At 52.5% G+C, this 9,400-nt stretch overlaps 2 protein-coding genes across 2 annotated transcripts; both read left to right on the top strand.

The window, feature by feature from the left end:
- Window positions 1-1,065: 1,065 nt before the first annotated feature.
- Window positions 1,066-2,622, top strand: LOC102279288 (metallothionein-1C). The gene is made up of 3 exons (XM_005899862.3): window positions 1,066-1,372; window positions 1,969-2,034; window positions 2,399-2,622. The coding sequence occupies exons 1-3, from the start codon at window positions 1,345-1,347 to the stop codon at window positions 2,488-2,490; spliced, it is 186 nt and encodes a 61-aa protein (XP_005899924.1). The 5' UTR covers window positions 1,066-1,344; the 3' UTR covers window positions 2,491-2,622.
- Window positions 2,623-5,551: 2,929 nt separating this feature from the next.
- LOC102279002 (metallothionein-1B) lies at window positions 5,552-7,711 on the top strand. Its single transcript, XM_005899861.3, has 3 exons — window positions 5,552-5,781; window positions 6,473-6,538; window positions 7,479-7,711. The coding sequence occupies exons 1-3, from the start codon at window positions 5,754-5,756 to the stop codon at window positions 7,568-7,570; spliced, it is 186 nt and encodes a 61-aa protein (XP_005899923.1). The 5' UTR covers window positions 5,552-5,753; the 3' UTR covers window positions 7,571-7,711.
- Window positions 7,712-9,400: the final 1,689 nt, after the last annotated feature.

Raw genomic sequence — 9,400 nt, forward strand, 5'->3', positions numbered from 1 at the left:
CTGGACCAGTGTGGTGTCTTAGAGGAGGAAAAGACAGTCTAGGTCCCTGAAGACAAAATCATGACACAAGCCTGGAGAGTTGATAAGGTTGAGGCCTATCTCTCTTTAAAAGATCTCGAGTGGTACACTGATATTGAAGGCACATCAGAGGAAAACTTGATCCTTGACGCTCTCCTTCCCTTGGGAAGCTGACTGGACTCAGATCCAGTGGCTCTAATTCCTAGCTCTGTGGGCAAGTTACTTAACATCCTTGTGACTTTCTTCCCATCAGCCAAATGGGCTCATAAATAATAGTGTTCCTCTTTAGATTCATTGTGAGGGATGAAAGATAAAAAAAAAAAAAAAAATTAACCAGGTGTGACACATACAAAATGCTGTCAAATAGTAATATTGAAAGGGAAACAATTACAAAATGATATGTAAGGCTAGGTCTGAATATCGCCTAAAAAAATCCCTCCTCTGGACGCATCCCACTTTCTGAACATCTTTTCTGGATTGAGGTGGGCTGGCCAGGCTGTATAGATACGCAAAGGACCCAGACAAACGTGCCCATATATCCCTTCAAACTAGAGAGTGCAGGAAGGATGGAAGCAGAGGCCATTTCCGTTTATACCCAAAAGAGGCTCCCCGGGCGCAGTGTCCGCCTTGAATTGAGGCAGAAAAACAGGGCCAAAGGCCTTCTGAGCACTGGGGGAGGAAATATTCGGGTTTTTCCACCGCCTCCTTTCAGCAGGGACGTGAGCACAGGCTGGGGTTGCACACGGGCTCCGGAAAGGACGAACTTGAGAACTTGAGTACAAAGGAACGGGCGGCGAGAGGGGTTGGGGTGGCGAAGACGGATGATTGGGTTCTTGGAAGATCCTGAAACAAAGGTGGCGTCCTACCTTGGGAAAATTGGGAAGGGGCGGGTAGAGAAGCTGGGACACCGAGAGCAACCCGGCACACGTTCCCTCCGCGAGTTCTCGTGACAAAGGGGGCGGTCCGAGCACTGCGCACGGACCGAAGTCTTGCTCACTGAAACTGCGCTCGGCGGGCGCCGCCAGGTGCGCTCAGCCCAGCGGGGCGGAGTGGACCGCGTGGTCCCACCGAGGTGCGCTCAGCCCAGCGGGGCGGAGTGGACCGCGTGGTCCCACCGAGGTGCGCTCAGCCCAGCGGGGCGGAGTGGACCGCGTGGACCCACCGAGCGGGGCGGGAGGAGTGCAAGGCCGGGGCGGGGCCTCTGCGCCCGGGCCGCCTCCTCTGTGTATAAACTGAACCGCGCGTTTCTGGATTCCAACACGTCCCCAACCGGCTCAAGGACCTCTACTTTGCCACTTGCTTTGGACGGCCACACTTCGTCTCCGAATGGACCCCAACTGCTCCTGCTCCACTGGTAAGGAATCCCTGGCTCTGGGACTTCGGATGTCCCCTCCCCAATATCAAGAGGTGTCCCTGGGTTTAGAAGAGGGAGTATTTTGGGTGAGCTTCTGTAGTTAACCCAGCATGTACCTTCTCCCCAAACTAGCGACTTCATCTGCCATTAGAGCGTTCCCTTCCTCTTAGTCTTCCGTTTCAGAGGCAAGAGGTCTGAGGCTCAAGGCTGCCCGGTCCCACATCATTCAGGTGTCACGGGGCCTCTGGGTCGGCTCCAGGGCTCTGTCCAGGCCTCCGTATTGCCAAAGCTGGGTGGGGAGGAGATATTGCCTCTTCTGGGCTCAGACAGAAGGTCCGGGCCATCAGACCCAGGCTTCCTGAATGGGCACTGGAGCCTGGGCTCCTCCGTGGGGGTAAATACAAGACAGTACCCTTTGCACCGAAGGGCAGAGAAGCGGGGTGGCAGGGGGCTGGGGAATGAGCCTTCTGTCTGTTCTGTGCTGGACTGGAGCTCCCAGGGCTGGTGCTGACCCAGGAGGAGGGGAAGGGCCCTGCTGATGTCTGCAGTGGCTCATCCTCTCCCCTGCTCACCGCTGGCTTTTCCCTTCCTGGCAGGCGGCTCCTGCAGCTGCCCTGGCTCCTGCACCTGCAAGGCCTGCAGATGTCCCTCCTGCAAGAAGAGTGAGTGCGCGGCCTTCTCTGGGAACCCAGGGAGGGGGTGGGTGGGGAGTGCTGTAGCTAGCGGGAGGGAGGGAACCCAGAGTGGGTTCTGAGTGCATGGTTCTGGGGGGCTGGCCCTCTTTTGCCGCTGGGCACCCACCTGTCACTGTGGCTTCTAACTTTCTGCCCTGTCCTGGGCTTAGATGGAGCCAGGCAGCCATTTCCTAGTAGAACTCATGCCAAAGGTCCTCCAAGCTGTCTTAGGGCATGTTTTTCTGCACTCAGGGTCCTCTGGGTCTGAGGGTTTTGCCGCAGGGTTGCTGTTGGGCAGGGAGGTGCCTGGGAAATGCATTGCTGACACCTGCTTTCCCCCATCTCTCCCCAGGCTGCTGCTCCTGCTGCCCTGTGGGCTGTGCCAAGTGTGCCCAGGGCTGCATCTGCAAAGGGGCCTCGGACAAGTGCAGCTGCTGTGCCTGATGTCGGGGAGAGCCTGCCCCAGGTATCAATGGAGGAACGTGGGCCAACCTGCATTTTTGTACAACTTTGACTTGATCACTACATTCCCTTTCTTAGGAAATATGTGAATGGTAATAAAGATTGTTGACACTATTCTGATTCAGTTTTCTTTTCTGTGCATTCGGAATAAGGGCTTTTGTAGGAGACTGGATGAGAACTGTAGAGACATGGCAACTAGAACAAAGCGTTAGGCCCCAATAAACTAAGTGTGCTGAGCAGATTCAGGGTCCCTCCGTTCTCATGTCAAGGGTTGGTGGCTTCATTTTCCATCCTCTGATTGCCCTGAATAACTTCAGTTCCTCACAGATTTTAGGCTTGATAGACTCTAAAGAAGTTGGACTCACACCCCTAGTTACCTAAATCCCTACCTGGGACTCTCAAACTCCCTGCACTGAAAGACTAGTGTGAATTTTCTGGCTGTGGTTTCTATTTTCTATCTTCACAAACCTAAATGTTGGCAAAATAAAATTAAGTGAATTACTAATAAAAATTTACAAGGATACAAAATACAAAGTCCAGTTATTGATTCAACAAATTTGAATAAATACATGGGGAACAGTAACACAAGAAAAACTTAAAAAGTAAAAACCACATGTTTGTTCACCCAATACTAACACAATATTGTAAATCAACTATGGTTCAGTTTGAAAAAGAAACAAACTACACACTTGTTCATCAAAGGTGTGTGCTGAACACTGAAAACACTGGTGCCCCACTGTGGGCCCCAGCCATAGCTGGAGCAGCCCTTTCCCCACATCCCCACAGGGACCATCCATCCCACTGCCAGCGACAGGACACCTGCTACCCTTGAGAGCTCCCTGCGTTGAGTTGGCTCTAAGTCTTTGGAAGTTCCTTTAGGTCAGGCTGAACTCTGCTTTCAAAATCCAGCCCTTGGCTACTTGAAACCAGCAAAGTGGCTAGGACTTAGGAGGTAATGCCCAGCCATTTCCCAGTAAGAGGGAGTATACCTGGAAACTGGTTCCTGATGAAGGACTTCATGTCTGCCTGTGCACATTCTGCACAGTGTCACATTCTGCAGTTACGAAACTAGCTGTGTGTATTTGGAAGGAGAGAGGTGCTGAGTGACTTGTAAACGATGGTCATGGCTAGTCCCCCCCGACAACATTTGGAGTGATTTGCTATCTGATAAAGAGAAAGACAAGTCACATGGTCCAAGTGTCAGAACCACACTTACCTACAGGTATCCTGTGTAAAGAGGGGATTTCTAGACCCAGTGTGCTGGTTCATTTAAGCAGTGGCACTTCCTGCCACATATCCTGAATGAAAGTGACATCGCTCAGTCATATCCGACTCTTTGGGACCCCATGGACTGTGGCCTAACCAGGCTCCTCTGTCCATGGGATTTTCAGGCAAGAGTACTGGAGTGGGTTGCCATTTCCTTCTCCAGGGGATCTTCCTGACCCAGGGATTGAACCTGGGTCTCCTGCATTGCAGACAGACACTTTAACGTCTGAGCCACCAGGGAAGCCCCATATCCTGAATGAGTCTCTCAAATCCTCTAAGTCTCCATTTCCTATAAAAAGGAGGTTATATCTCTACGTGATATTAAGTGAGAGTGGCCTAGTTCCTCACTGCTGCAGCTGCTTCAGTCATGTCTGACTCTGTGCGACCCCGTGGACGGCAGCCCACCAGGCTCCCCCGTCCCTGGGATTCTCCAGGCAAGAACACTGGAGTGGGTTGCCATTTCCTTCTCCAATGCATGAAAGTGAAAAGTGAAAGTGAAGTTGCTCAGTCGTGTTAGATTCCTAGCGACCCCGTGGACTGCAGCCTACCAGGCTCCTCCGTCCATGGGATTTTCCAGGCAAGAGTACTGGAGTGGGTTGCCATTGCCTTTTCTGTAGCTCCTCACTAGGTCTTAATAAACAATGTCTATTACAATCCTTCAGTTCACAGTGACTTTATTGGGACAGAATCTTGTTGAATCCTAACAAGCTCTTGGGGAAAGATGGGAGGTTAAAGTTTGATTGGAAATGTACTAATCCATTGCCAGGAGTGTGGATGCCCTGCGACAGCCCCCCTCAGGTATGACGCTGCCACACCATTTGGACAACCACAAATTCAATGCCCACCCTTCATATCACCTGATCTACACTGAACCCATTACAGAGTGAACTTGCAGGCAATGGAGTGATGTGCCAATTGCCCAGAGTTTAAGCGACCTGCCCAAGGGCACACAGATCGCAGTCAAGAGGTCTGAATCTATAGCTGTCTCACCTACTCGCCAAAGGTGAATAATTATGAGGTCATATTACTCTGAGCCCTGCCTCTCATTATTCAGAGCTGGCAGGCTCCTTAGAGACAGGCTAGTTGTGCTAATAGCAGAAGAGATGGGAAACTGAAGTCCAAGAGGTCACAGCTGTGATCTTCCCTTCCTTGGGGGTCATCATGCTTCTGGAACCTCCATCCTGGAATGGGGTGGACTGGCTAGGTTCAGGAAAACCCCTGAAAAGTTTAGGGCAAGAGCACCCGGAAAAACGTGCCCATCCATCCATTCAGTCGTGGAGAACAAAAGGAAGGATGGGAGCCAGAGGCCTGAGTGAGTTGATCCTGGGGCTGTTAGAAATGTTAAGAGAAACGCTGCCTAGGGCCCTTCGCGGGGACCAGGACAGGGAACGGTGGGGCAAGAGAGAGTCGGGGGCTTGGTGGTGAAAGTCACATCCACCACGGGGCTCTGCACACGACACACCCAGCTGTGCCTGGGACGTGAGCGCGAGACTAGGGTTGCACACTGGCTCCGGGAACTGGCGAACACGAAGAGAACAGCGCGGGGGTCGGGGGTGGGGAAGACGGCGAAAACACAGAGGCTGGGTTCCGGGAAAAAGCCGGGAGCAGGGTGCCTGCCGCCCTCGGGAACATTGGGAGGGGGTGGGTAGGGAGGCTAGGACACCGCGTCCCTCCCGGCAAACTGTCCCTCCCCGCGGGCCAGGGCCAAAGGCGGCCCTCCGTGTGCACAGCGGCCCCAAGGGCACCGGGAGACTCTTGCGCTCGGCTCGCGTGGGGCTCACCGCCCGGCCCGGAAGCTGTGGGCGGCGCGGGCGCGGAGCCTCGGGGAGGGTGCAGGCGGGGCGGGCCCTCTGCGCCCGGGCCATCTCCTCCGGTTACAAACCCAGCGAGCGAGCTCCTCGACTCGACACGCCTCTCATCAGATCGGGTGTCTCTTCTTTGCCGCGTGCTTTTGCCCCCTGGTCTCAGCTCGGCTCCAAATGGACCCCAATTGCTCCTGCCCCACTAGTAAGCGACCACTGGCTCTGGGCCTAGAGCGCCCCCTCCCAGGCACTAGACAGAGGTTCCGTGGGGTTAGACGAAGAAGGATTTTGAATCTGAGCTAAAGTGGACACCCAGGGTTCACCCAGAAGTGCTTTCTTCCTAGCCAGGATCGAGAGAGCATTTTTTTTTCTTCCTGCCGCCCACCCAGTCAAGCGGCTTGTGGGATCTTAGTTCCTCCACCAGGGATTGAACACGGGGCCCTGGGCAGTGAGAGCACGGGAATCCTAAGCACTAGACTCACAGGGAATTCCCAGACTCTAATTTTGAATGGAGAGTACTGAGGCTCCAGACTATCCTTGTTGTCCTAACCCAGGGGGTCAGGGGACAACTATACTGGGACGCAGTGCTCGGAGGAGACCTTGGAGCTGCCGGGCCTTGATGGCAGGAGGGGACATGGTGCCTCTTGGGGTTCAGGACATAGACCTGGCCCCCAGCCCCAGTCAACCTGGGCTGGGTCTGGAGCCTGGGGCCTTCCCTGGGAAGGGGATCTACTTTCCTGGGACCAGAAGAGAGAAGCTGGGGCTTCTCCATCTGCCTGAGTGGAGGGGAGCTCTCCCAGGGCTGGTCCTGACCCAGGAGGTGGGGGAGGGCCCAGCTGATGGCTGCGTGGCTCCTCCTGCCTCCTGCTCACCACTTGCCTTTTCCTTCCTGGCAGGCGGCTCCTGCAGCTGCGCTGGCTCCTGCACCTGCAAGGCCTGCAGATGCCCCTCCTGCAAGAAGAGTGAGTGTGGGGCCTCCTCTGGGAACCCGGGGTCTGGGCTGAGTCCAAGGAGGGACCCAGAGCTCAGCAGGGAGCAGGACTGACCAGAATTCCCTACATCACTCCCCACCCGCTGTACCAGCACTGAAACAGAATCTGAGCTGAAAGAGCTAGAGAGATGATTCTGTTCCAACTTCTCATTCTAGAATGGCTAAATAAGTTTGAGAGAGGTCAGCGAATGGGGTCAAGGATGGAAACTAGACCTAGAACCCAGGTCTCTTGTTTCTGACGTCACCTTGTGAACCCTCCAGTGTCCTGAGCACTTTAGGTTCTTGAACTTGGTGACCAGGTGCGGGGTCTCTGCCCTGGGGGTGCAGCCCTTTGCTGTACAGGCAGCCCAGTCCTTCCCTGACCCCTGGTGAACAGCTGTGGCAGCAGTTTGCCCCTCTCTGAACTTGACCACTTTCCTTATTTCACTGTATGTTTCTGAGGGGTGTATGCATGCTTACTTCACTGTATGTTCGCTTCAGTCATGTCTCTTTGTGACACTAATGGGCTATAGCCTTCCAGGCTCCTCTGTCCATGGGATTCTCCAGTCAAGGATACTGGAGTTGGTTGCAATGCTCTCCTCCAGGGGATCTTCCAAACCCAGGGATCGAACCCACATCTCTTATGTCTCCTGCATTGGCCTGAGGGTTTTTTACCACTAGTGCCATCTGGGAAGCCCTTTGAGGAGTGGCAGCTGCCCTTTCACTGCCCCTAAAGGCCCCACCACAGTCTCTAGGCTTTCTGCCCTGTCCTGAACTCAGAGCAATTTTCAGAGTGTCAGAAACGAATTTCTTAGGACAGAGCATACTTTCCTAAGGTCAGGGTCCTCAGGGCCTGGGGTCAGCTTGTGCCAGGCCTGCTGTTGGGAAGGGTGGTTTCACGTAATGCTGTCTCTCATTCTCACTACCCCCAGGCTGCTGCTCTTGCTGCCCTGTGGGCTGTGCCAAGTGTGCCCAGGGCTGCATCTGCAAAGGGGCCTCGGACAAGTGCCGCTGCCGTGCCTGACGTCGGGGAGAGCCTGCCCCAGGTGTCCGCAGCGCAGCCACGACAAACTTGCATTTGACAGTTGTCTCTTACTACCTTGATGCGAAACGACATTCCTTTTTCTATGAAATATGTGAATTGTAATAAATCTTATTGACTGTATTCTGGCTTCTGTTTTTGTTTGTGTGTCTTGAGTGGAAATGCAGAGACTTGGGTTCTGGACCTAACCAGTTGCCCCTAAGACACTGAGTACCCTAAACAGGTCAGGTTACCTCTCTGAGCTTTGGCTTCTCAGGTAAAAGGGGACACATCCTCCAAGTGACATGAAGGCATTGGGCACATACAGGTCCTCACTGTCCTCATTGTTTTAAGTGTCGATGATGGGGAAACTCCTCAATTTCTCATTTTCACTCTCTGGGCTTCCCCTACCAAAGTTCAGGCCTCAGAGTTATTAGGTTTGTAGGTTTCGAAAGTACTCAGACCGGGTGAAATCCGAACCCTAATTGTTTTACTTCTACATAGGGCTTGCTTCTAAAACACTGCTGAAGGACCAGTTTTTATTTTCTAATGCTCACAGATTTAAACTTTGGTAAATGTACTAAAAAAATTTTAGAGGTCACAGTGAAAAAAAAAACAACCCACTTTTAGATTCAATACACAGAATTTCATCAATCGATGAAGAACCAATAAGAAAATTTAAGTTTTAAACGCTACACATATGTTCATCGAAGCCGTGGATAAGCCCTCCTGGGAACACTTCACCAGTGCCCCACTGTGTGGACCACGCACACCTGAAGTAGCTCTTGCCCCCCATACCTGCAGGGAACATCAGCCTTGGCTTGCCCAGGGTCACCGACAGGACAGCCACCACCGCTGCCAGCTTCCTGTGGTGAGTTGGCTTAGAATCTTTGGGAAGTCTTCCCTAGGGCAGGCTGAAATCTGTCCCTCTCTTAAAATCCAGCCCTTGGCTACACGAAAGCAGCAAAGTGATTGTGAAAGTGGAAGGAGTCACCACCCAGCTGTTTCCCAGGAAGAGGGCGTGTACCTAAGAACTGGGTCAAGGTGAAGGACTTCATGTCCGCAGGGTGATGGCTATTGCCCAGTTTGGAGGGCGAGGTGGTGTTCATAAGGCTGGAGTGAGGAGCCCAGTGACTTGTTATTTATATCAAAGCTCACTGCCCCTGGCCATTTGCAGAGGGTATTGCCATTATTATTATTTTTTTTAACGCAGGAATCTTTTAATAGTAAAAGGACACTTAATGTAAGCTGTGTGCGTGCGTGTGTGCTCAGGTGGCTCACTTGTGTCTGACTCTTTGCCATCCCATGAATTGTTCCTCCCCAGGCTCTTTGGTCCATGGAATTTTCCAGGCAAGAATACTGGAGTAGGTTTCCCCTTCCTACTCCAGGGTATTGCTATTTGTTGCACAATCAAAAAAAAAAGAAAAAAAAACCCCATAAAACAAGTCACTTGGCCTAGAAGTCAGAACCACACTTGCCCACAGATTTCCTTTGTGAAGAGGGGTTGGGTTTTGGTGTCAGGCATCCTGGTTCACAACTACCTAGCCACTATCTGACTTGGGCATGTATTTGATACTGCCTGAGCCTCCATTTTCACATGTGTTTAAGGGACATTACATCTCAATGGCAGGGGCATAAATGGGATAGTGGTGATTCCTAGATATGGCTTTAAGAAGTGGCCATTATAATCACTTTATCCACGAAATTTTGTGGATATGTGGATAATCCATTGAGGCCCCAACAAACTCCTAGAAAATGACTCATGGATTTGGGAGGATGCCCCAGGACTGAGGCTGAGAATGGGTTGGAACCTTGCTGACTGAGTGCCAAGGG

Source organism: Bos mutus, chromosome 18, assembly GCF_027580195.1.
Source record: "Bos mutus isolate GX-2022 chromosome 18, NWIPB_WYAK_1.1, whole genome shotgun sequence".
NCBI lineage: Eukaryota > Metazoa > Chordata > Mammalia > Artiodactyla > Bovidae > Bos > Bos mutus.

Excerpts from the sequence above, each read along its gene's own strand:
- LOC102279288 (XM_005899862.3), top strand. The coding sequence starts at position 1,345 with ATGGACCCCAACTGCTCCTGCTCCACTG. Across the intron at positions 1,373-1,968 it reads CAACTGCTCCTGCTCCACTG|GCGGCTCCTGCAGCTGCCCT; the intron begins GTAAGGAATCCC and ends CCTTCCTGGCAG. Across the intron at positions 2,035-2,398 it reads ATGTCCCTCCTGCAAGAAGA|GCTGCTGCTCCTGCTGCCCT; the intron begins GTGAGTGCGCGG and ends ATCTCTCCCCAG.
- LOC102279002 (XM_005899861.3), top strand. The coding sequence starts at position 5,754 with ATGGACCCCAATTGCTCCTGCCCCACTA. Across the intron at positions 5,782-6,472 it reads CAATTGCTCCTGCCCCACTA|GCGGCTCCTGCAGCTGCGCT; the intron begins GTAAGCGACCAC and ends CCTTCCTGGCAG. Across the intron at positions 6,539-7,478 it reads ATGCCCCTCCTGCAAGAAGA|GCTGCTGCTCTTGCTGCCCT; the intron begins GTGAGTGTGGGG and ends CACTACCCCCAG.